The sequence below is a fragment of the Hemiscyllium ocellatum genome, chromosome 48 (genome assembly GCF_020745735.1).
Source record: "Hemiscyllium ocellatum isolate sHemOce1 chromosome 48, sHemOce1.pat.X.cur, whole genome shotgun sequence".
Classification (NCBI taxonomy): Eukaryota; Metazoa; Chordata; class Chondrichthyes; order Orectolobiformes; family Hemiscylliidae; genus Hemiscyllium; species Hemiscyllium ocellatum.
Genome location: NC_083448.1, coordinates 20513569 through 20540822, shown reverse-complemented (window position 1 = coordinate 20540822; position 27254 = coordinate 20513569). Strand labels below are relative to the sequence as shown.

The 27254-nt window shown below is 47.0% G+C and overlaps 1 protein-coding gene across 1 annotated transcript; it reads right to left on the bottom strand.

Annotated features, from left to right (window-relative positions):
* Window positions 1–462: 462 nt before the first annotated feature.
* On the bottom strand, window positions 463–25906 carry npm2b (nucleophosmin/nucleoplasmin, 2b). Its single transcript, XM_060856484.1, has 8 exons — window positions 25849–25906; window positions 23383–23468; window positions 21246–21356; window positions 20952–21045; window positions 19281–19408; window positions 19163–19185; window positions 19040–19073; window positions 463–615 (listed from the first exon to the last, which is right to left on the bottom strand). Exons 1-8 carry the CDS (start codon window positions 25904–25906, stop codon window positions 463–465), a joined length of 687 nt encoding a protein of 228 aa, XP_060712467.1.
* Window positions 25907–27254: the final 1348 nt, after the last annotated feature.

Sequence of the window (27254 nt, the reverse complement as noted above, 5' to 3'; positions counted from 1 at the left end):
GTGTGTAGGCCGGAAAGTGATTCCAGACCTGGGCAGTTTCTCGGCCAAGACCTGATTTACTAAAGTTTCGAACATGGATAGCTGTTGCTCGAGCTACTGAACAGAGGGTAGTTTTGCCCAGGGGCAAATATTTATCCCTCACACAAAACAAATGGTCTGACCCCAATTGGATTGTTTGAGAGTGCCATGCTGCTGGATGTGACCAGGGAGCATGTCTGACATGAAGCATGAAGACAGGAACTGTCATATTTCTGTGACTGCGACCCTATTCCAACAGGCCATGGGCTACTGGGAGTCACATCATAGCAAACTCCCCTGTCGTGTCAGGGGATGTGCAGGCTTGGTGGGTTAGCCAGGGGAAATGCAGGGTTACAAGGATAGGGTGCAGGGTGCGGGTCTGGCTGGGATGCTCTGCAGAGGGCCAATGTGGGCCGAATGGCCGAGTTCCACTCTGTTGGGATTCTATATCTGTATGAGCTGCTGGGGCGGAGTGATGGCCATACCCCAGCTCCGACACAGGACAGGCTGCAGAAGGTGAGGCATTCCTAGGTCGGCTACTGAACCCTTGTTTTTGGTGTGAAGTTCCAAGCCGACTCCACTGCCTGGGGGACATTGCTGAGTGAGAAACAACAGGAGGAAGGTGTCACACAACAACCAGGCGGTAGACTAACAGCTTTAATATCTGACGAAGGAGCAGTGCTCTGAAAGCTAGTGCTTCTGAATAAACCTGTCGGACCATCACCTGGTGTTGTGAGATTTTTAACCCTGTAAGGAAAGTCAACCATGAGTTATAGCAAGGACCAGCACAACCAGCAGAGCTGATGGCTGCCAATTGAGGAGGAGTGCCAGTCTGTTGAGCCAGAGATCTATGGAATATTCCGGATACCTGGGCTCAAGTCCCATAATGGCAGCTGGTTAAATGTGAAACCCAAAAAATCTGGAATTAACAATCTGGTGATCATGAAACTGTTGTCAACTGTATGTGAGGCAGACATTTTCCTCTGGTGTGATTCAGAGAGGGAAATCTGCTGTTCTGGTCTGCTCTGGCCTACATGTGACCCCAGACCCACAGTGATATGGTTCACACTTGGATCAGCTTGAAATGCTGGACCAGCCGGTGGGAGTCAGCTCCCAGGAACAGGGAAGGAGGAGAGAGCTGGCTTTCCCATCCTCCACACAGGTCTCACACCCACACACTGACCATTCCTCCCCAGACCAGACTGAAACACCACTCTGAGCAAGCTCTGTGAGACCAGGCAGCAGGAAGGCTGAGCCAGCCACCCATCAGTTCAGGGTGCTTTCTCATTCACTGCAGATCAGCTCCATGTTCCAGGACATGCCGAAGAGCTCCAACAGTGAGATGATCTCAGTGCAGTCTGTGTTTGATGCACAGCAAACTCTGATGCCAGTGAAGCAGGCCATGGAATCATCTGGCAGGAGTTCAGGGCTCCCTGGATTTATTACTGAGGGAGGATTGTACTCCCCACGCGGAGATTTGTGTTCACAGCTGCCCACTGTCCTGCCACTCAGCTTGGTTCGGGACTGCACACAGTCGAGAGGTGACACCAACCTCCTTTCTGCATTTCACTTCATCAGAGTCAAGGCCTTGAGGCAGCAGTTTGGGCCAAGGTCCTGTAACCAGTTCACATCCAAGTCAGCATCTGACCCAGAAAGGCTGGGGAGTAGGAAAGGAAAACACGACAGACAATGACAGCAATTGCTTCCCAGCCGAGCAGGGGATAGGTTCCTCAACCTGAGCAATTCAGTCAGGGCCCTTCTCAGTGACTTGGTGAGTATTCAGCAGGAGAGCAAACAGGCACGGGCTGCTCATGATCCTGGGATCCCGACACAACAGCAAAGACCATTTCATCGCATGCTTTCACCACAACATTCTGGGTGATTTGAGCTTTCACTGCGATGTCTGAACACGAAGTATAACTGGGCAATTGTGGTCAGTCAGGATCACACTGATAGCTGAGTGACTGGGAATGCTCAAGGTCACTGAGACAATGCTTTTTCTCTCTCCTCCCCTCAACCCCACCCCCCCCTCCCACCAGCTGGCCAACTCGTGCCCCAGCTCAGTGAAAGGTGCTCTTGGGTCTGTCCGAAACCTGCTGGTCTTCCAGAGCCAGGAATTGACCCTGACCTAGCGTTACAGACCGACACAGCCCAAGGTCCAGGACTATGTGCTGAGGGATGCAGTAAAGCTTGTGTCAGCTGATGCCAAGGCTCTGTGGGGAATGATCCCTGTCTGAGGTCTTTCTGCTGTCGGGAAATGGGAGTCTGTTCAGTCACCTCTCCATCCTCATGTCTCAAAGGCATGTAAATAGTAATATTGTATGTGGAAGAGATGGCTCTGGTTTATCTGAACAGAGTCAAACGCTGATGTTTGCTTCATCACTTTGCTACTGTACAAATCTGAAATGCAGTGATGATGTATCCGTACAAAAACTCCTTTATGAATGAAGTTAACTTTTGAAATAACAAACAGCTGAGGAACTGGAAGATGTGCAAACACTGCCCCTTTGAGGCCAGCTAGAGTACAGCATCGACCAAGTGACTGTATTCTGGGATGGGACAGGATTGCAGTTGGAGTCGAAGCCACAGGCACGGAGACATGAAACGACTGCAACAATACATGACCAAAGCAGAAACCCAATAGGACACTGTGTCAAGACCAACACTTTACCCTTGAAAGGCAGCAAAGAGTTGAAGCAAATGAAAGGCAAAGCAGCAGAGTTCTCCAATCTATGAATAACACACCCAGATGTGAAAGAGTTTCACAATCTGATCCTTGGAAATGATGGAAGTGATGCTCCAGCATGAAGGAATCATGTCTCAGTGCTACACTTTTCCAGTTTGTCCATGTCAGCTGAGTGGGAAGTTACATTCACTCTCGCTGCAAATGTGTTGCTGGTCAAAGCACAGCAGGCCAGGCAGCATCTCAGGAATAGAGAATTCGACGTTTCGAGCATAAGCCCTTCATCACTCTGTCAACACGAAGATTCCCAATCCATTCAGACTGCATTCCAGCAGCGGCCTGGCCTCCCAACCTCCATCCCCATTCCTGCCACCTGCCCACACAAGCGTTTAGATCAGAGTGGCGCTGGAAAAGCACAGCAGGTCAGGCAGCATCCGAGGAGCAGGAAAACCAACGTTTTGGGCTAAAGCCCTGATGAAACCCTGCATTCCTGATGAAGGGCTATTGTCTGAAACATCGATTTTCCTGCTCCTCAGATGCTGCCTGACCTGCTGTGCTTTTCCAGCACCACACTGATCTAAACTCTGGCTTCCAGCATCTGCAGTCCTCACGTTTTCCTACCTGCTCACACAATCCACACGCTCCCATCCAGCATCACACAATCCTCCCGGACTGTGCTGAGTCTTCATGGTAGGTCTGGTATTTCAGTCCTAACACCATTGTTACTGTGAGCATGACCTGTTCAGCCCTATTAACCCAGAGCTCTTCCATTGCCCTGCTTCAGGCCGGACAGAAACTGACAACACGACCTATTGTGTAACCACACAGTCGGACAGTTATGTAACTCAGAAACAGACCCTTCGGTCCAACCCGTCCATGCTGACTAGATATCCCAACCCAATCTAGTCCCATCTGCCAGCACCCGGACCATATCCTTCCAAACCCTTCCTATTCATATACCCATCCAGATGTCTCTTAAATGTTGTAATTGTACCAGCCTCCACCACTTCCTCTGGCAGCTCATTCCTGACATGTACCACCCTCTGTGAGAAAATGTTGGCCTTTAGGTCCCTTTTCAGAAGTGCAAGATATTTATTTTAATTAATTTTGTTTCTTTCATAATCAAAAACTCAAAGCAAAACATGTTTTTTTTAAAAAATGGAGTTGTTTCGATGGTGATTTTGGAAAGACTGACATCTAGATGGCTTTGGAGTGAGATTTATTTTAAAACCAGGGAGTTGAGAGTCGTCTGCTGGATCACGGGAGCAGGAGTCATTGTTAATTCCAGTCTTCAGGCTGATTGTAGTTAGCTTTTTGTTCAGGATTTCTCACATGCTTGATATTAATTCTTCAGGTAAGGAAAGGTGAATTATTTCCACTGTTAGGGGCCTTTAAAAGCTGCTTCTTAAAATGCAATGCCATCGAAAATAAACAAGAGAATGAGATGGTCAGGAAATTTCAAGCAGGGGTTATACTGCAGGATCAGATAGAGGGGAGTGTCTGAAAAAGGGAAGGCAGAAGTTCAGAAGTCTCTGCAGTTGCTCCTTTCTACCACAGTCTCTCTCTCCCTTTTGGGTACTGTTGGAAAGCAGAGTCTGTCAGAGGAAAAACAAAAGACAGAAACATCTTGGGCATGAAGAATGATCCAGAGTTTAAACAAATAACTGTTCCAGTGGACTGTCCTATCCGGGGGACAGGCAGGAGATTGTGGAGTGTGGGTGGGCTGCTTTCCTGGGGTCAGGATGAAGGAACATTAGAAGCAGATCATCAAAAGGGAGAGTGAGAAGCAGAAAAGTGTTGCACACGTTGGCAGGAATAACACAGTGAGGGAAAGGGTTCAGGCTTTGCAGAGTGAATGTAAGCGATTCAGGAGAAGGTTTAATAAAAAACAGAACATCCAAAGTAGTTCATTTCCTGTTGTAGGAAAAGTTTTGGAAAGGATTATAAGATTGATCATCATCAAGCAAGCAACAATTTGATTACAGATAGTCAACATGGTTTCCTCAAGGGCTGGTCGTGTCTCACAAACCTCATTGAGTTTTTTGAGAAGGTGACCAAGCATGTAGATGAGGGTAGGGCAGTTGACGTGGTATACATGGACTTCAGTAAAGCCTTTGATAAGGTTCTACACGGTAGGCTGTTGGAGAAAATGTAGAGGTACAGGATTGAGGGTGATTTAGCAGGTTGGATTAGAAACGGGCTTTCTGTAAGAAGGCAGCGAGTGGTGGTTGATGGAAAATATTCAACCTGGAGTCTGGTTACTAGTGGTGTTCCGCAAGGGTCTGTTTTGGGACAACTGCTGTTTGTCATTTTTATAAATGACTTAGACACAGGCATAGGTGGATAGATTAGTAAGTTTGCAGATGACACTAAAGTCAGTGTGGAAGAATGTTACAGGTTGCAGAGGGACTTGGATAAACTGCAGAATTGGGCTGAGAGGCGGCAAATGGAGTTCAATGCAGCTAAATGTGAGGTGATGCACTTTGGGAAGAATAACAGGAAGACAGAGTACTGGATCAATGGAAAGATTCTTGGTAATGTGGATGTGCAGAGGGATCTTGGAGTCTATGTGCACAGATCCCTCAAAGTTGCCACCCAGGTGGATAGTGCTGTTAAGAAGGCATACGGTGTGTTAGAGGGATTGAGTTCTGGAGCCGTGATGTCATGCTGCAACTATACAAAACGCTGGTGCGGCCACACATGGAATATTGTGTACAGTTCTGGTTGCCCATTACAGGAAGGATGTGGAAGTATTGGAAATGGTGCAGAGGAGATTTACCAGGATGTTGCCTGGTCTGGAGGGAAGGTCTTATGAGGAAAGGCTGAGAGACTTGGGTCTGTTCTCATTGGCAAGAAGGCGGCTATGGGGGGTGTGATAGAGACATACAAGATGATCAGAGGATTAGATAGGGTAGGCAGTGACAGTCTTTTTCCTAGGATGATGATGTCAGCTTGTACGAGGGGACATAACTCCTAACTGAGGGGTGATAGGTTTAAGACAGATGTCAGAGGCAGGTTCTTTACTCAGAGAGTGGTAAGGGCGTGGAATGCCCCACCTGCTAATGCAGTTAACTCACATGAGGGAGATTTAAACAATCCTTCGATAAGCACATGGATGATTTTTGGATAGTGTAGGGGGATGAGCTGAGAAATGTTCACAGGTTGGCGCAACATCTAGGGCCGAAGAGCCTGTTCTGAGCTGTATTGTTCTATGCCAACTGAAATCGGGAAAGAATAACGAGAAAAAGGAGATATACCAATGAATAATGAGGTTGGGATCACATTCAAGGATTCAGCTGCTCAAATGTCAGAAGTTTTCCTGGGGCAGAAAAGATCTGTTCGGACAAGGACTGATTAGGGATAGTCAACATGGCTTTGTGTGTGGGAGATCATTTCTCACAAACTTGATTGAGTTTTTTGAAGAAGCAACAAAGAGGATTGATGAAGGCAGAGCGGTAGATGTGATCTATATGGACTTCAATAAGGTGTTCGACAAGGTTCCCCATGGGAGACTGATTAACAAGGTTAGATCTCATGGAATACAGGGAGAACTGGCCATTTGGATACAGAACTGGCTCAAAGGTAGAAGACAGAGGGTGGTGGTGGAGGGTTGTTTTTCAGGCTGGAGGCCTGTGACCAGTGGAGTGCCACAAGGATTGGTGTTGGGCCCTTTACTTTTTGTCATTTACATAAATGATTTGGATGTGAACATAAGAGGTACAGTTAGTGAGTTTGCAGGTGACACCAAAATTGGAGGTGTAGTGGACAGCGAAGAGGGTTACCTCAGATTACAATGGGATCTGGACCAGATGGGCCAATGGGCTGAGAAGTGGCAGATGGAGTTTAATTCAGAAAAATGCGAGGTGCTGCATTTTGGGAAACTAAATCTTAGCAGGACGTATACACTTAATGGTAAGGTCCGAGGGAATGTTGCTGAACAAAGAGACCTTGGAGTGCAGGTTCATAGCTCCTTGAAAGTGGAGTCGCAGGTAGATAGGATAGTGAAGAAGGCATTTGGTATGCTTTCCTTTGTTGGTCAGAGTATTGAGTACAGGAATTGGGAGGTCATGTAGCGATTGTACAGGGCATTAACAAGTTTAGAGAAGATTTGTAGCTCAGGTGTAGGCTCTGGATGGAAGTTTGCTCAGAGCTGGAAGGTTTGTTTTCAGATGTTGTATCACCACACTAGGTCACATCAGTAAGCCTCTGGTGAAGCACTGGTGGCAGAGCCCAATTTTTATTCATGGGTTTAAGTTTCCTTGGGTTGGTGACATCATTTCCAGTTGTGTGTCGGGGGTGGTAAATGGAATCCACATCAATGTGTTGAACGGGTACCCAATAAACAAACAGTCTGTCAATGTCTCAGCAACAAACCCAAACAAGCTGATAAAACACGTCCAGAAACCCTAACCACCCTCCCCTCCAAAGACATCTCAGAAATGACTGCCAGACTACTCAGACCCCTTGGTATCATGGTAGCCCACAAACCAACCAACACACTAAAACAGCAGCTAATGAACTTGAAAGACCTGATACAGACAAGCAAAACTACTGCCATTTACAAAATACCGTGCAAGGACTGTAACAAACACTACATTGGACAAGCAGACAAAACTAGCCACCAGGATACATCAAATAGCCACAAAACGACATGACCCTCTCTCACTAGTATCCTCACATACAGGTGAGGAGGGACACCACTACGACTGGGACAACACATCCATCCGAGGACAAGCCAAACAGAAACACACGAGAATTCCCAGAAGCATGGCATTCCAACCAGAACAAACACATTAGCTTGGATCCCATTTACCACCCTGAGAAAAAGAACAGGAAATGACACCACCACAGGAAATGACATAACCAACCCAAGGAAACCAAAACTAATAAGAAGTAGGCTATCCCACCTGAAGTGACCTAGTGTGGTGATGCAACATCTGAAAACAAAGGTTCCAGCTCTGAGCAAACTTACATCCCAGGCAGGATTTAGTTAGGCCACTTTTAGAACATGGTGTGCAAATCTGATCTGCCTCCGATAGTAAGGATGTGGTCCAACTTAAACTGGTTCAGAAAACGATGTTGCCAGGGTGTGAGCTACAGCAAAGAGGCTGAATAGGCTGGGGCTGTTTTCCCCAGAGTGTTGGAGGCTCAGGGGTAACGAAGAGAGGTTTATAACATCATGAGGAGCATGGATGGGGTAAATAGACAAGGTCGTTTCCCTGGGGTGGAGTCATCCAGAACAAGAGGGCATAGGTTGAAGGTGAAAGGGGAAAGATTCAAAGAAAGGACCTAAGGGACAATGTTTTCACACAGAGGGTGGTATGTATATGGAACGAGCTGCCTGGGCATGTGGAGGAGGCTGGTACAATTGCAACATTCAAGGGGCATTTGGATAGATATATGAATAGGAAGGGTTTGGAGGGATATGGATCAATGGGAACAGCTACCTTCACCTCCAGCCCCACCCCTTCCCACCAGAGGCTCCAAGCCTCATTCCTGAAGAAGGGCTTCAGCCTGAAATGTCTATCTTGCTGCTGCCTGACCTGCTGGGCCTTTCCAGCATCACACACGACAATGGGAAAAGATGCATTTCGGATTTCTGGTCAGCATGGACAAGTTATACTGAAGGGTCTGTTTCCATCCTGTACATCAGACTAGTAGACACTGCTGATGTAGACTTCAGTGCTGAAAATGTGTTGCTGGAAAAGCACAGCAGATCAGGCAGCATCCAAGGAGCAGGAGATTTGATGTTTCGGGCATAAGCCCTTCTTCAGGAATGATGTAGACTTCAGGACAACTTTAGATCAGGTTCTGCAAGGGTAGACCATCATTAGTGAAGTTCAGTCACATGGAATTCACAAAGACCTTGCCAATTGGAAGACAAGATGGGCTTTATGACAGGAAACAATGATGGTGGAAGCTGTTTTTTTTCCCCCAGACTGAAGCCTGATAAACAGCAGAATGCTACAGGGATCAGTGATGGGTCTCCTTCTGCCATTTACACAGGAATATAGGAAGCACTGTTAGGAAGTTTGCAACTAAGACCCAAATTGATGGGATCGTGGACAGTAAAGGTGGTTATTAAAAATTACTGAGATCTTGGTCAATGGGCTGTGAAGTAGCAGATGGAGTTTAATTTATTATAAATAGAAGCATTGTATCTTGGTAACACAAACATACAACTTAGACAATTAACGTTAGGGCCCTGGATAGTGCAAGGGAATAGAGACTGAGGGGGTCAGGTACATGATTCTTGGGAAGTCACACCACATCTGCCTTGACTGTTCGGACAGTGAGAATGGGAATTGGAATTGTAATGAAGTTTTCCAGATGTTGGAGAGAGCTTCCCTGGAACAGTGTGTGCAATGCTGGTCACTCCATTATGGGAAGGCTATTCTTCCACTGACGACAGTGCAGAAGAGATTTAGGGGTATGTTGGCAGGAATGAAAGGTGAGAGTGTGAGGAGGCAACTGTGTTATCAGGGACAGTTTTATTGCAGTGTTGGAGGTTGACGGGTAACCTTATGGGGGTTTATAAAATCATGAGGGATCTGCCCAAGGTGAACGTCTGGTGTCCTGGCCCATGGGTGGGGGATTTGTGGACTGGAGGAAATTTATGCAGAGAAGGAAGATTTGGCAAAGACACGAGGAGCAACTTGTTAAATGTTGTAGATAGTGGTGTGTGTATGTGTGGAATGAACTTGAAGAGGAAGCAATGGATGCAGGTACAGTTAAAACACGAGACATTTGGGTGAGCACATGGAGAGGAAAGGTTGGGAGGAATGTGGACCAGGAGCAGGGAGGTGGATCCAGTTTCGTTCAGGATTACAGATGGGTGGGAATAAAGGCTGTGTAATTGAGAGTGCCATTTTAAAAACCTACCAAGAGGGCCAGTAGAATCCTATGCAATATTCCAAAACTGGCCAAACCTCTACTGTACAGTCACAACCTGACCTCCCAACTCCTGTACTGAATACTGAGCAATAATGGAGAGTATACCAAACACCTCCTTCACTATCCTATCTACCTGCAACTCCACTCAAGGAGCTATGAACTTGCACTCCAAGGGCTCTTTGTTCAGCAACACTCCCTAGGACCTTACCATTAGGTGTAAAAGTCTGACGCTGATTTGCTTTCCCAAAATGCAGCACCTCACATTTATCTCAATGAAACTCCATCTGCCACTTCTCAGCCCATTGGCCCTTCTGGTCAAGATCCTGTACTAATCAGAGATAACCCTCTTGGCTATTCACTACATCTCCAATTTTGGTGTCATCTACTAACTGATGTAACTGTACCTCCTATGTTCACATCTGTCATGGCCCTGGAGCTTTAAGAGGTTCTAGGCAGCAGGGTGAAATGTGAGGAGGATGTTAGGAGATTAAAGGGTGACCTGGACAGGTTAGGTGAGTGGACAGATGCATGCAGATGCAGTTTAATGTGGATAAATGTGTAGTTATCCACTTTGGTGGCAAGAACAGGAAGGCAGATTACTACCTAAATGGAATCAATTTAGGTAAAGGGGCAGTACAGAGAGATCTGGGTGTTCTTGTACACCAGTCAATGAAGGTAAGCATGCAGGTACAGCAGATAGTGAAGAAGGCTAATAGCATGCTGGCCTTCATAACAAGAGAGATTGAGTATAGATGCAAAGAGGTGCTTCTGCAGCTGTACAGGGCCCTGGTGAGACCACACCTGGAGTGCTGTGTGCAGTTCTGGTCTCCAAATTTGAGGGAAGACATTCTGGCTATTGAGGGAGTGCAGCGTAGGTTCACAAGGCCAGTTCCTGGAATGGCGGGACTATCTTATGTTGAAAGATTGGAGCGACTGGGCTTGTGTACCCTTGAGTTTAGAAGACTGAGAGGGGATCTGATTGAGACGTATAAGATTAAAGGATTGGACACTCTGGAGGCAGGAAACATGTTTCCACTGATGGATGACTCAAACCAGAGGACACAGCTTACAAATATGGGGTAGACTATTTAGGACAGAGATGAGGAGAAACTTCTTCACCCAGAGAGTGGTGGCTGTGTGGAATGCTCTGCCCCAGAGGGCAGTGGAGGCCCAGTCTCTGGATTCATTTAAGAAAGAGTTGGATAGAGCTCTCAAGGATAGTGGAATCAAGGATTATGGGGAATAAGGCAGGAACAGGATACTGATTAAGGATGATCAGCCATGATCATATTGAATGGCGGTGCAGGCTCGAAGGGCAGAATGGCCTACTCCTGCACCAACTGTCTCGGTGCTGAGCTGTCTCTTTCAAACTGAAGAGAACAGCTTGAGGGGTATTGGGGGGTTTGTAACAAGTCAGAAACAGCCAGAATAGGTTTGAGGGGAGCTTGGAAGCTGGCTGTGGAAATGGTCTGAGCTGAAAGCCGAGATTCTGTCTGCAACAGTAATTGGACATGAGACAAGGACATGGAACAGCACAGGGACAGGCCCTGCAGCCCACAACATGGTGCTGAATTTGACTGAATTAACCTAATCCTTTGTCTGCCATTGGCCCGTATCTCTACACTCCTTACGTATTCATGCACCTAGCTCCAAGTCCCTGAAATGCCCCGATGTTATCTGCTTAACACACTTGGCAAACACCAAGTCAGTAAAGAGTATGTTACTACAGTGGAACAATTTGGACAGCTCTTGGATAACAAATGAACTAAAGTTGAACCATATCAAGTTAAGTTTAACAATTGGAAGGCATACTGAATGACTTGCTTGAAGCAGAGTCATGTCACCAGTCAGATGACATCTAGGACACAGCATCTTCCACTTGTATTGAGATACAAGTTGAGGTGTAGGCCATCTCTCTGGGATATATGAAAAGGGTTTGGTCAGGTCCTCACACACCCAAGTGATAAATTCCACCCACATCCACTTCACCCTCTCGTCATCTGGTGATATTGCAAATACAAACTTATTAATCATGTCATGGAAGTTCCTGGCTCCATCAGCTTTAAGGTGCAGGTTCCCACCACAGGATAAAATCATTGACAAATCCACCTCAGCTGCTTCACATCTCCACACCTACAGTTCAAACTCTAAGGAAATGAAGTGCTTCTCACACAGACTGGTCCCTTCCATTACAAGCCTGGGTGATCAATCCCATGGCCCCAGGGATGCCAACACCTTGTACCCACACAACCACAGAGAGAGACAACACACCAAAGTATTAAAGGGTCAACTTTATTCCAATTCATCGTATCGCAATATTCTACAAAAATAAGTTAAGTCCTTCCTCCGGGCTTTGTGGACTACCTAGAAGAGAAAGACAGAACAAAGGTCAACAATGAGGGAAGGAAAGAATGTGGAACCAATAGATGAGCAAGTTACAATGGGAACAGCTACACTAGCAGGAGCAAACTTGGTGAGAAGGGAGGATGGATGCTTGGCATTCCAAAAAAGATTCCGTTTCAGAACAGCAAAGCAACAACTAAAAGGGCACTCCATTGCTAACAGCTCTTCCAACCTGTTTAGTGATCTGCATTCCTTCAACTGTGGCCCCAATCAGAATTGCTCCAGTCTCTCCCCCACCTCACACCTCTCCCTGGTCCTGCCCTCCAATTAATCCTCATTGAAGCCTATTCTGGGACTTGGGTTTGGTCAAACCTCCCAGGTGTGGTTCAGTCTCCGTTCATTCAATGGTGTTACTTGGAAGAGCCTTCCTTTAACAGCACTCTAGGATGAGCCTCCATTGTTTTAGACCTTGCAACCATCCCACTCCATTTAGAGACCTGAGAGGGCGCGTGAGAAACCGAGGTTCTTCACAAACCTAACCAGGCAGCACGGAATTTAGAATCAATGCTGCTGACCACCCTCCTCCACCCCGTCAGCACCGTGGTGACCTCACTGGAACACGCTGTTCAATCCCACCACAACACTAACTCCATGGATTCAGTGGAACTCCAAGGTTGGCTGGGGGAGCAGATAACTGCCAATGAGACGCAACAAGCCAAAGCCAAGCCCAGTGCACCATGCCTGAGCATTCCCAGAGTCACAGGAAGTGCTTGGATCCAACCTGCTGCACCACTGGGTATCATCAGTAGCTTGACATTTGACCCAGGTACAGAGCACCCCAAGAGCAAACTGAGGGGAGGTCTGGAAGTGGTTCCAACACAAGACTGCCTCCCTCCCCCCCACCCAACAGAAACATGACAACATTCCCTAATCAGACTCAGGTCATGACATCCAAACCCAACTGAGCTTCCTTGAGATCATGAAACCTTGGGCTCTTACCTTTTAAATTCCTCAGTTCTTTACAAAAACTGTTTATTTCTTGGCTGCTCCCTTTTTGACTTTGCTGGACTCTTTTCCCTAAGGTAGGCAAACAGGTTTTCAGTTGACATTGCACTCATTTGCTCAGCAACAGTTCAGTTGATTTCCATGCAGACAAGATCAAAGCTGTTCACATGGGCCCAACCTCCTGCCATTGACACTGCTGACTGTAACAGAATGGGGCCCAATCAGCAAGGAATCAGGGGTCCTTGATAAACCCTGAGGTCAGTGGGGTGGTCTCTGCTCCTTGGCCCCAACAGCAAGGCTGGCTGGTCTCAGGGCTGGCACTGGGGGCAGTGTGCACACACAGATCAGGGCAGGAACAGCTTGCTAATTGGTTGATGGAGTTGTGATGATATGGATGACAAGTCCTGTACCCCCTACAGAGTGGGACAGAGCTTGGAGCAGGAAATACCTGGCCAAGAACAAGGATCAGCAGGAGGCTGCCATTCTGCCCCTCTCAGCTAGCCTGCTGGTTAACTCAATCATGGCTGGTCTGAACTCTGCCTCAATTCCATCACCCTTCACACAACCTCTTCCTTCAAACTCCACATCCCAGCATTCAGTCCTCTGGGCTCAGGAACAGATGGGTCATCCTTGGAGAAATTTCCAACCATTTCCAACCTCCTACCTGTTATTGTGGAAGGGTGATGGCTTGTCCCATATAGTCCCACGTGGGGAAGGATCCTTTCCACATCTCCATCAATCGCTTTTAGCAGCTCCAATCTCCCAGAGTGCTGGTCAATGCCAGAGTATCAGCTTCAGGCTCTAATGTTTCACTGAATCTTTGACAAGAGAAGTCCCTCATCTCTGGGATCCACCAAGTGAGTCTCCTTCAACTGCCTCCAAAGACAACCACTTCACTCCAATTCAGGGAACAAAACCATACACAACCCTCCAGTTAAAGTCTGAGTAATGCCTTGTACAACTACATTTCCCAACTTCAATACTCAATTGCTAAACCAGAGCCAAAATTCCACTTGGCTTCCTTATTAACTCTAGCCCCACACATCACTTACCTATCTACAGGCACAATGTTCAGATCCCTCTACCATGAACCAGAGCTTTGTCTGTATTTCAATCCCAAGTCACCTTGCTACTCCTGAGCAAAACAGCTAACCTCACTTGGCAGCATGAAACTTTAGCTGCCCATTGACCAAATCTAACCACAGGGCATCATGAAGATGGCATTGTGGAAAACATTAAGGTAGCCCAGTGCCCAAGGCCTGATGGGAATCTATCCCAGGACATTGATGCAAGGAGCTGAGACCCTGGCAGATCTTGGGCACAGGAGAAGTCCCAACACTGGAGATGAGCCAATGACATTCCTTTGGTTAAAAGGACAACAGTTATGGCAGGAAATTAAAGGCTAATGAAGTTGACATTAGCAGCAGGGAAGTGATTGGAGACGATCCTGAGGGACAGCATTTCATGACATTTGAAGATACACAGACTTACTCATGATAGGAAGCATGGCTTCGTGCAAGGAGGTGTCCATGAGTTTTCTCAGGAGGATGATGATTGATCAGGGTAGTCACCAATTTGACTAACATCTGACATGGTGTGCCACGGTATGCTGGTTCACAAGATGTAGTTCCGTGTGATCCATAGTCAGTTGGTAATTTGGATATAAAATTGGTTTAGTCAGAGGAAATAGAAGGGAGCTGTCGAGGGGTGTCCTTCCAACTGAAGGTTTGTGGTGAATGGTTTTCCATCAGGATCATTACTGCACCCACTGGTTTGTTACCAGTGATACAGATGAAAATAGAGGTGGTCTAATTCCAAGGGGAGATACAAATTGGTGTGAATTGGGTATAGTAAGGAAGGCCATTTAAGGCAACAGCAAGATTTTTAAAATTCATTTATGGGACAAGTGTGTTGGCTGGGCCAGTATTTATTAACCCATGTTGTGGTTCTGCTCGCCGAGCTGGAAGTTTTTGCTGCAAACGTTTCGTTCCCTGGCTAGGGATCATCAGTGCTGTTGGAGCCTCGTGTGAAGCGCTGCTTTGATGTTTCTTCCGGTATTTATAGTGATTTGTTCTTGCCGCTTCCGGGTGTCAGTTTCAGCTGTAATGGTTTGTATATGGTGTCCAGGTCAATGTGTCTGTTGATGGAGTTTGGGGATGAATGCCATGCCTCTAGGAATTCTCTGGCTGTTGTCTGTCTGGCTTGTCCTATGATAGTGGTATTTTCCCAGTCAAATTCATGTTGCTGGTTGTCTGAGTGTATGGCTACTAGAGATAGCTGGTCGTGTCGTTTTGTGGCTAGCTGATGTTCATGGATGCGGATTGTTAGCTGTCTTCCTGTTTGTCCTATATAGTGTTTTGTGCAGTCCTTGCAAGGTATTTTGTAAACTACATTAGTTTGGCTCATGCTGGGTATTGGGTCCTTTGTTCTAGTGAGTTGTTGTCTGAGTGTGGAAGTTGGCTTGTGTGCTGTTATGAGTCCTAAGGGTCGCAGTAGTCTGGCTGTCAGTTCTGAGACGCTCCTGACGTATGGTAGAGTGGCTAGTCCTTTTGGTTGTGGCATGTCCTCGTTCCATCTCTTAGGCATCTGGTGGTAAAGTTGCGTGGGTATCCGTTTTTGGCGAATACCTTGTATAGATGTTCCTCTTCCTCTTTTCGCAGTTCTGGTGTACTGCAGTGTGTTGTGGCCCTTTTGAATAGTGTCCTGATGCAGCTTCGTTTGTGTGTGTTGGGGTGGTTACTTTCATAGTTTAAGACTTAGTCTGTGTGTGTTGGTTTCCTGTGTACCCTTGTGGTGAATTCTCCATTCGGTGTTCTCTCTACTAACACGTCTAGGAATGGGAGTTGGCTATCCTTTTCCTCTTCTCGTGTGAATCGGATTCCTGTGAGTGTGGCGTTGATGATTAGGTGTGTTTTTTCTATATCTGTGTTTTTGATGATTACAAAGGTGTCATCAACAGATCTGATCCAGAGTTTGGGTTGGATTTGTGGTATGGCTGTATGTTTAACCTTTGCATAACTGCCTCTGCTATGAGTCCCGAGATTGGTGATCCCATGGGTGTTCCGTTGATCCATGAACATCAGCTAGCCACAAAACGACACGACCAGCTATCTCTAGTAGCCATACACTCGGACAACCAGCAACATGAATTTGACTGGGAAAACACCACTATCATAGGACAAGCCAGACAGAGAACAGCCAGAGAATTCCTAGAAGCATGGCATTCATCCCCAAACTCCATCAGACACATTGACCTGGACCCCACATACAAATCACTGCAGCTGAAACTGACACCCGGAAGCGGCAAGAACAAATCACTATAAATACCGGAAGAAACATCAAAGCAGCGCTTCACACGAGGCTCCAACAGCACTGATGATCCCTAGCCAGGGAACGAAACGTTTGCAGCAAAAACTTCCAGCTCGGCGAGCAGAACCACAACAACGGATACCCGAGCTACAAATCTTCAATCAGATTTTATTATCCCATCCCTAGTTGCCCCTTGAGAAGGTGGGGGTGAGCTGCCTTGAACTGCTGCAGTCCATGTGCTGTGGGTTTACCCAGAATGCCTTTAGTGTGGGAATTCCAGGATTCTGACCCAGCAGCAGTGAAGGAACGGTGATATATTTCCAGGGCAGGATGTGTGGCTTGGAGGGGAATGAGCAGGGGGTGGTGCTCCCATGTATCTCCTGCCCTTGTCCTACTCAACAGAAGTGGTCATGTGTTTGGAAGATGCTGTCTGACTATCTTCGATGTTCTGCAATGCAACTTGTAGATGTACTGGATGGTTGTGGACATGGTGCCAAACAGGCTTACACTCAAAATGGTGTCAAGCTTCTTGTGTTGTTAGAGCTGCACCCATCCAGGCATGTAGGAGCATTCCGTCACAGTCCTGACCTGGGCCTCAGAGATGGCCAATAGGTTTTTGGGAGACAGGGGGTGTGTTACACACTGCAGGATTCCCAACATTTGACATACTAAAACAAATCAGCTCACTTTCCAGTCAATGCGATCCCCCAGGATGCTGTGGGGGGTGGGGTGGGTGGGGGTCAGTGTAGGTAGTACCATTAAAGGTCAAGGGGGGAGTGGTTAGATTGTCTTGGTGATGGTCATAATATGGCATTTGTGTGGCACTATGTTACTTGCCACTTGTCAGCCCAAGCCAGGATATTGTCCAGATCTTGATCCATTTCCACATGGTTTGTTCATTAACTGAAGACTTGCATTATGTTCAGCACCATTTGCAATCAGTGAACAGCCCACTTCTGTCCTTTTGGAGGGAAGTTCACTGATGAAGCAGGGTGGTGTGTATGGATAATATCCTGAGGAGCTCCTACAGAGATGTCCTGGAGCTGAGATGACTAACGACTATAGCCATCTTGCCATGTGTTAGGTCTGCCCAATACCCATTGATGCCAGTTTTGCCAGGGCTCCTTGATGCCACACTTTGTTCAATACGGCCTTGATGTCAAGGGCTGTCCCTCTCCCCTCTGGGACTCAGCTCTTCGGTCCATGTTTGACCCAAGGCTGGAATGTGATCAGGAACCCCAACAGAGCGTCATTGAACAGGTTCTGAGAGATAGTTCTGTTCCATTCGTGGAAAAGTTAGACAGGTGGACAAATGAGGTGATGTATTTTGGGAGGTTAAATGCAAAGGAAAAGTAGGCAGGAAATGGCAGGACCCTTTCAAATATCGATAAACAGAGGGATCTTGGGAAGTCCATAACTCCCTGACAGTGGCAACACAGTGGGGAAAAAGCTGGTGAAGTGAGTATACAACATGCTCCACCAGTCAGGGCAGTGTGTCCCCAAGTCATGTTTGAGTTGGAGAAAACTTGCCTGACACTAAAAATCACAACACCGGGTTATAGTCCAACAGGTTTAATTGGAAGCACAGCAGCTTCCTCGGCTGGATTTGCAGGTTTGCGTGTGGTCTAGACTACAGTAGGGCAGGCTTAGAAATGGTGCCATGTCAGACAACTCCAGCAGAGAGTCCAACAGGTTTACTGGAAATTACAAGCTTCCAGAGCACTGCTCCTTCCCCTACCAAAGGAATAATGCTCTGGAACCTTGCATTTTCTAATAAACCTGCTGGACTATAATGTAGTGTACTAGGGTTTTTTTTTTACCTTGTGTTGGTAAGGCAGCCCTCTGACCCCTCTGCTCCAGAAACTCTGACCTTACCTTTGGTGAACCTTGTGCTGGGCATCCAATAACACCTTCCGAAAATCCAGATATTCTGCATCTGCAGCTTTCCCATTGGCTTGTTACAGATTCAATTTTATCACCTTGAAGATAATGGATTTACCCTTCCAAAAACCAAGCTAACTGATGGATTGTGTTGACTTCACAAATGTCCTGTTACATGCTACATAAAGGATTCTAAACATTACTTATAGATAGGAAACTAACTGGTCTGTAAGCTTTCTATTGACTGCCTCCCTTCCTTGTCAAATATATGAGCCTTTGCTTTACTCAGGGACTTGGGAAATATGACCATCAGTGGATCCATTACCACATCTTCAAGAGCCTGGGGTCCTGTCTGCTCAGTAAATGTCCCTCACCGTCTGATTCCTGGAATAAAAATCACTACGGTGCTGAAAAAAACTCAAACCATTGGGCCCACACTGACCCCACTGTACCCCCACCCCTGCCCCACAACCCCCCCCAGAGGGAGCATCCCATCCTCCTACCCTATCCCCACACCCCTGCACTTCCCGTGGCCAAATCAACCTCACCTACACCCCTTTGGACTGTGGGAGGAAACCCACGTTGACCAAGTATGTGAAACTCCACACATACAGTCGCTCGGAGGCTGGAATCGAACCTGGGTCCCCAGTGCTGTGAGGGAGCAGTACTCAGCACTGAGCCACAATGTCAGACATGTTGCTCCCTATTACCACTGCGACAGAAACATCTCAATACCGTGGGGCAGAGCCGACAGACCAACTGGTCACTTCCAGATCCACACACCCCAATCCCACAAAGGCCACAGTCACAACTGGGAAAACCCACCACTTACAACAACAAGCAAACCCTCAAAGCGCACAGCCATGATCAGATTCCAACTGTAGACAGAGTTAAACAGAAGCCTACCTTTTTCACAGGCTGTTCTTCACCAGACTCCTCTCTGCAAATAAAGTCACCCATCAACATGGACTGACTGCTGCTCATGGTCAAGTGCCTGAGGATGTTAACTGAATAGGTACTTACTCCGACTTGTCAGTGTCTACCTTCTTCTTCTGAAAGGGACAAGGAGAGGGAAACAGCTCAGTAACAGGGACACAGCACCCCACTCCCACCACCACCCCCCACCGCCACACCACAACACAGCCACCTTGGAAAGTCCTGCTTTTTTGGTGGATGCTGGCCTTTTGACTGGTTTTGGGGGCGTTTCCACTTCCTCCTCTTCCTCCTCCTCTTCCTCCTCTTGTTCTTCCTCCTCACCCCATGGATAATCCTCTACTAGAGAGAAACGGGGAGAGAACAGACAGTTCAAATAGCCTTGTCCTGATAGTGTCCATTCCCATCATGTATCAGGAGCCAGTGTGTCAGCTCCTATAACCCACTGGCTAACAAGTTTATTCAGTGACTCAAAACAACAGGAACATGAGCTGTGAGGTGACGACAGCATGGAGAGACTTTCTCAGGCCCTATACTGGCAGCTTCATGCAAACGGTCCCCAGAAGGGGCAGGGTCAGGTATGGCCAGGGCTGGTGATGCTCAGACTCTATCCCCCACACAGCCCACTGCCAACCTGAACTTACAATACCTGTCACATGACAAGGCTGGGCCCAGTATTTAGCACCTTGTCCCTAGTTGCCCCATGAGCCACCTTCTCAAACCACTGCAGTCCATGTGCTGTGGGTTGACCCACAATGCCTTAGAGGGAATTCCTGGATTCTGACCCAGTGACAGTGAAGGAACAGCAATATATTTACAAGGATGGTGAGTAGCTGGATGGGGAACTGGCATGGGGGTGATGTTCCCACGTATCTGCTGCCCTTGTCCTTCTCGATGGAAGTGGTCATGGGTTTGGACTGTATTGTCAGAGGGTCTTGGGTGAATTTCTGCAGTGCATCTTGTAGATAGTGCACATGCTGCTATTGAGCACCGGTGGAGGAGGGAGTGAATACTTGTGGATGTGGTCCAAGTTAAACAGGGACAGATTTGTCCTGGATGATGTCAAGCCTGTTGTGTTTTTGGACTTGCATCCATCCAGGCAAGTGGGGTATACCCTAGCACCCTCCTGAAGTATGAACCCCATCAACAAAGCATCATATTGGACATCGGAATTAGAAACCAGGAATACTGAAAATATTCAGATCCGACAGCATTTCCTGAGTAAGCCATTAACATGGAGTCCAGGGACTGTTCTTGGAAACAATGCTCCAAATATGAACTCTGCCTTCCCTCCACAGATTCTGCCAGACCCACAGTCTCTCCAGCAATTCCAGTTTTTGCTTCCTAACTGATCTTGGATTTTGGTTTTGTTAATGCCAATATGAACTGCCGCTCACTCCACTGTTGCTGTCAGATTTCAGGAGAATTTGCTGCAAATAGCAAGTCTCATCTCTCCCTTGGTCAGGGATTTCGCTTCTGACTTGTGAAGCCTGTAGCCATTGGCTGACTGGCTGCCCTTGACCACCATGTCTAGCCCAGCCATTTCAAGGTCAAGGAAAGCCACCATCACTGCTATGGGTCACAGATTCCCAGTTACTCCAGACCAGGCAACTCAGATGGCTTCCACTGCAACCAAAGGGTGTATGTGTGAAGTTAATGGCTTCTTTGTGATAATTGACAGTCACTACATGGTCAAAATTCAACTAGGCTTCCTTTGCTAACTCCCCCAGACAGCAAGCTGGCAGGATATGCTCAGTTGGTTCAACTATTGATGGTCACCACCTCAGATGAAGAACTGAAGGAGAGAATGATCAGAGAAAGTGCAGAAGACCCAGCTCTGAGACTGAGTGAGAACAGAGTGTCAGAGGCTGACTGGGGCACTTACAGACAATGTTCTGTCCTGTGACATAGACAGGCCCGGATCCATTCCTCAGTCTGAAGGTAACAGGGGGAGTCAGCTCAATCCCACAGATGGTGGTCTAGGAAGCAATACAAAACCAACAATGGCATAGTTACTGTGTGCGAAGAGACACGGCAAAACCCAGCCAGACAAACACAAAGCACACTGAAGTTAGGGAGCATAGTAAGGCCAGACTGCAGCATTGTTAAAGGGGGATCTGTGTACACATGAAACTCTTCAACACACAGGCACCAATAAGTGAGGATCTCCGTGACTAACCATTGGTAAGATGGACAGCTGCAAGGTTGCAATAGGAATGGGTGCACTCTCATCCTCTGGTACTATCTCCACAATGTTCACTTCATCCTTGGCACCAACACCCAAACATATCTACAAGTTAAACAGACACAGCCTTAAACAGGAATGCAGAACAGTACTCAAGCTAATGTAGAAGGTAGGCCACATGTACATGGAGTGGGGGAAACTGAAGGCAAGCATATTGAAGGATGTGCCTGGTTTCCATCAGCTTTTCTGTGTGCTTATTTGACATGACAGCAACAGCTCATATAGTCAGTCCCAAATTCCTTCAGTTGCTAAGTTCAAGACTCAACTCAACAACCCAGAGGCAGCTCCTTCAGTGGTGTTCCAAATGGAAAGTTAGCTTATGCTAAACCCTGGAACCCTCAGGTCACACTGACTCTCTGGTTGTGATAACACTGGCCCAGGGCATCAGATATCCTGATATTCCTGAGATGCATTTGGCCACAAGCATTTGTTCACCTGCAAAGAGTGTCACTGGGGACCCCTCATGACAACCCCCCACACAACCCCACCAGGAGTTAAGATTAGACATGGACAGCACAGTCCAAGCCAAACAGTCCCAAACTAAGCTAACCCAACCTGCCTGAACTTGGCCCATATCCATCCAAATGTTCCTTATCCATGCATCTGCCCAAATGTTTTCAAAGATGACCTGTGCAGACATCCACCACCTGCTCTAAATGGGTCCCCCACAAAACAATTGACAAAACTGTCTCCACGCCTTGACAATCTTGTTCCTCACCTTTGAAAAAAGCCACCAAATGTTGAACTTGACCCTCAGCCAAGGAAACATGTCCTTCATCTCGTCTAGAACCCTCATCCAAGGTCACCCCTCAACCTTCGAGACTAGTGAATGAAATCAGCCTCTCCCTACATCACAAACCCTCCTCATTCAACAAGACTTGGGTAAAACTCTGCTGAACCCTCTCCAATGTTCTAATATCCTTCCTGTAACAGGGCAACTGGAACGGCACAGTCATCCAGAAGAGGCCTCACCAACATCCTGGACATCAATGTAACATCCCAACGATCAGAGTCTAAAGTCTAACCAATGAAGCGACATATACTAAACCCCTCCTTAACCACCTTCTCAGTGCATGAGAGCCAAAACAATTCTGTACTTTAACCCCTCTGTTCAAAGCCACAACCCAAGGCTCTAATCTTAATTGTAGCAAGACCTCTTGGTATTCTGAGATAATCTTCTTCATTGTCCACAGTAGCACTAATCCTGGTGTCATCCACAAACTTCATAACCACACCTGCTACATTCTCATCTAGACCATTTGTAGATGACCAACAAAACAAGACTGAGCACCAATCACTGTGGAACATCACTGGTCACAGGCCTCCAACCGTCCATGACATGCACCTGTCAAACAAGTTGGCAGCTCTTGCACAATCCTATGTGATCTACCTCAATGAATGAGTACATGGAAGCTTATCAAAGGCTACACCAAAGTGCAAGTTAATGCCTACTGCTCTGCCATACATTCAACCTGTAGTGGGAAATGTGTTTGAAACCTCACCAACTTCATATCCTTCTGATAACAGGGTGACCACAAATGGACACAGTATTCCAGGAGCTCTCACCATGTCCTAGATTGGAAGGACTGAACAGTGGGGGGCAAGCATACTGACAAACTTAACCTCCCAAACAATGTGATGCTAACTTCCAATGATGTACCTGAACCCAGACATCTGTTCTAAAACACTCCAAGGCCCTACCACCAAATTGGGTCAGTCTGGCTCTTGTCTGTTTTATCAAAATACTGGATTAGACCACCCCCCAAGCCAAGCTTCAGTTCTCCAGGAACTCCATTACCTTCCCTGTTAAAATACAACCAGGAATGAGCAATGACAGATTGGTGAAGTCTCACTCACTTGGCACTTGACCTGTCAGCCCCAGGGGCCCATGGGAAGGCAGTAAGGTGTGCTTGGACTGAAATGCCCAGGGATAGAGAGGAGCTCAGCTCACTGTCCATACAACTCAGCAGCATTTGGAGATCTGAAGACTTCTAAGACCCCAGGCAAACAGCATAGACCATAACTAGCCCCAAACAGCACAAGACATGGAGGAAAGCAATCAGCACATTACCGTCTTCAAAACCAGCTGGTGTTCACTGAGCTCATCATCCGTAACTTCAAACTTTTGGGTCAGTTGGTTAGCGTTCAGCTCACAACCTGCAATCAAGGGAAAGGCATGATCACACACAGACTTCTTCACATTTCTGTCACCTTTTCAGATCAATCATGGACTACAGGCATTGTAATACAAAGACAGCATTTATTCCCCTGTCAGTAAGTGTCCCGAGGTAACACTGCTGTGGGGCTGCAGTTACAGGACAGGTGACTTTCCAAAACAGAAAGCAGGTGGTTTCAATGCAATCCTGAATTGGTAGCTGCTCAATGGGATTTGTCCCAGGGAGAATTCTCCCAAACCATGCACAAGCTCAGAGCATGTCCCAAACAGGACTAATGGCAGCTGGACAAGAGATCAGGGATGGGATCAGGACAGGGAACCAACGGTGCCTGGACTGATCTACCTCAATGCTAATTACTCCTCAGGGTGAACTGGTCAAACACCCAAGTCCTGTTGAAGATAACACTTGGCATAGCCTTCCATCAGTCCACATCTCAAACAGCATGTCCCCCGAGAGGGGGGCAAGGTGGGGGTCAGCAGCAAATCCTTCAGCCCAGTCACAGCTGTCAGAACACAAGACATCTTTCCGTGAACTCAATTTCCACTCATTGCAAAGCACATCTGTATTAAGGTGGGTCCCTGAGACAATGGCATCACTGGCTGGACCAGCACAATGCCCATCCCTAGTTGCCCTGGGAAAGCTGGGGGGGCAGGGGGAGCTACCTTCCTGAACCCCTGCAGTCCATGTGAGAACTGACTGACTATAGCCAGGAGACTCAAAAGAACTCAATCATAACTACACCAGGACAGCCCACTATTCCCACAACAACACAGGTACAGGGAACCAATTCTATTCACAAAGAACTTCAGAACCATCTTGAGCATGAAAGGATGAGACATGTATTGTCAACGAGAGATGCTGGGAGCACAGCAACACACTAAAATAAAGGCATTTGGACTTTAGGATAAAGTTGAGGATGATATGGGTTCAGTGCAGGGACCTGGAGTTAGAGTAGATGGATATTTAGGTTTGAGTAAAAAGCGAGGTCTGCAGATGCTGCAGATCAGAGCTGAAAATGTATTGCTGGTTAAAGTGCAGCAGGTCAGGGAGCATCCAAGGAACAGGAAATTCGATGTTTCGGGCACAAGCCCTTCATCAGGAATATTTAGGTTTGGCATGGATGGTCCTGTCTCTGTCCTTAGGACTCAGACTCATAACCAACCTCAACCAACTCAATAAGACGATCAAACGCTTCAGAGTAGCATCCATGAACAAAGAATCTCAGGCCAATGAGTAGCGTGAACCTGGTGCAGGTTCAGGGGTTGGTAATAAATCAGCCCAAAGACAAGAGATAGCTGTTAGTAAACTCCCAGGGGAAGGGCTTCATCTACTAACAGGGATGGCATCAGTCAACATTTTACAGAAGGAGAGCACTTGTAAGGGTTTCACCCTGTCCTCTTCAGCAAGGGAACATGGGAAAGCTAAGGATAGGAACATAGCTGAAGCCAGAAAGACAGCAAGTGATTGGGTGCACTGCTGTTGCCATGGAGATGCAGTTTAACATGGAGCTGTGTCATTATTCTCTGATCGGGCAGGCTGATGGAACACAGACAAGGGTTTGGTCAGGAAACAGTGCACCAGAATGGGACTGTCTTGTGTTGGCATTGAGACTCTTGTGTGGTCCCATGAAGCACCCCCCCCCCCCCACCTCATTCACAACCAACAGCAGAACATAGGGTTAACCACTGCAGGGAACAGTCACCAAGTGGATGGGGGTATATAACCCTCAATGAGAGGTTATCCTGATCTTGAGCAACACTCACCAAGGAAACCAGACTGGGTTTGAAATCAGAGTGTGGACAGATTCAGCATGACCAGGTAACTCAGCAGGGCGATACCTCGGCACACATTGGAGGCTAGTTAATGCAGGATTCCATTATATTTCAGCAAAAAGGAATTCCTACTTTCACAACAGGACAGGGAAAACATTGAACTGGCCAATTGCTGGAGCATTCTCCACAGGAACACCATCACCAATCAGTCTCCCATTAGGGTATAAAGCCCAGTACCACGAGTTGGACCGAAGGATCTGTTTCTGTGGTGTGTGACTCTACAAAACAAGATGGCAGCCAAACAAGAGGCCCCACCCCTCCACACAACACCCACACCCCCACATCACCCTGAACACCACCCACCCATACTAAGCAGACAGCATAGCCTCTTAGCCCTTGGGCTTGGAGACAGTTAAGATCAAAAAGCTTAGTGTTGCCAGGTCTCTACCTAAGTAACACTAACAGAAACAGGAATGTAACATGACTGGGAAGTTAAACACCACTATAGCCATGACCAAACCAGGAAGGCAAACCGTAAAGCAATCAAGTTTACAAAACAGTTAGAGATGAAGGCCTGACCGCCCTTACTCCATAGAACAGCAATGGGTCTGTCAGACTTGCTGGTTACACTTCTATTTGAAGTCATTCTTGGGTGCTCTAAAAAGGTAAAAAACAGATAAAAGCTTTCAGCACATTTGAACTGGAGCATGTAAAGGCCAGCTCAAAACAGAGTAAATTCAATAACGCACAAAAACACCCCTCCCCTTCCCCCCCCCCCCGACTCACTTCACTCAGTGAGCAACAGGGACAACCCTACCATCCACAGCTCCCAGCAACAGTCAACTGAAGTTACACATGAGAAAGTCTCCCATTGTCTCAGCCAGGGGACTAGGATTATAGACAAATCAAATTGGGAAAAACACTCAGAACATGGAACAGAGTGAAAAAGAGGTAGAGACTTGAGTGCACACAACATGAAATGTTTGAATGGCACAAGTGAGATGAAGTTAAAAATAAAATAACAATTAAAACCCTGCTGGGGAATCAAGAAGTATTTAACTCTCTATCCCTCACCACCTACAACAGAAAGCCCTCTCCAAACCAATTAAAACAGTGGGCATCTATCAAGGAAAAAAGTATAAAAGTCAGAAGCTTTCTCCCAGAGAAGAAACCATCCAGGAAAAAAACTTCCAAATATACTTACCCACCTTTAATCCAAAAATGGAACAAATTAAAAACAGGAACAACTCCCCACTCAGGTTTTTATAAAGGAATTGGCCATGAGGCCAGGTGAACAGGATTGGGGATTAACATCAATTAAAGACTTCACCATTAACCATTTCAAGGCCACATTGTCCACTAAATCAAAAAGAACTTGCATTTACATAGCACCCCTCACAATCTGAACGCATCCTTACACAGTTCCCAGCCATTGAGAGATTGTGGAAATGTTGTTGGTGTAATGTCGGGATCTTTTGCATCCGCCATAATTGATCCTGTAAATAGGATGGAGATCAGTGATTCATTCGTTGTATTTTGCAATGTTAGTGCACGGACAAATATTGCAAAAGAATACTGGGGAGACATGCCCTCCACCTTCTCAGAGGCTGGCACTGCCCTATACCTGAGGGAGCAGTGATAGGGTCTGACTCTCATGTCTGAGGGAATACGGTTCAGATCGCTCTCCTCCTGTCCCTCACCCATTGACCATTTCCCTCCAGGAGTTCTTATTCCCAACAAAGCAGTCCCAGCATTTTCCAAAGCTCACTTTTCCAAACTGTCAGAATGACATGTTGCCCAGAATGAAGCGTCTATTCCAGGCATGAGTCTGAAGGTTGTTACCAGATTCCTGACTGGAACAATCCTGGGGAAACGACAGCCCACCCCAACCCCAGACTCTCACCATCTGAACGTGAGATCATCTCCATCTCTGTCACCCAGCTTCATTTCCCCTGGCTGCCGGGAGACCCAACAACGCTTTTGTTCCCTCTCAG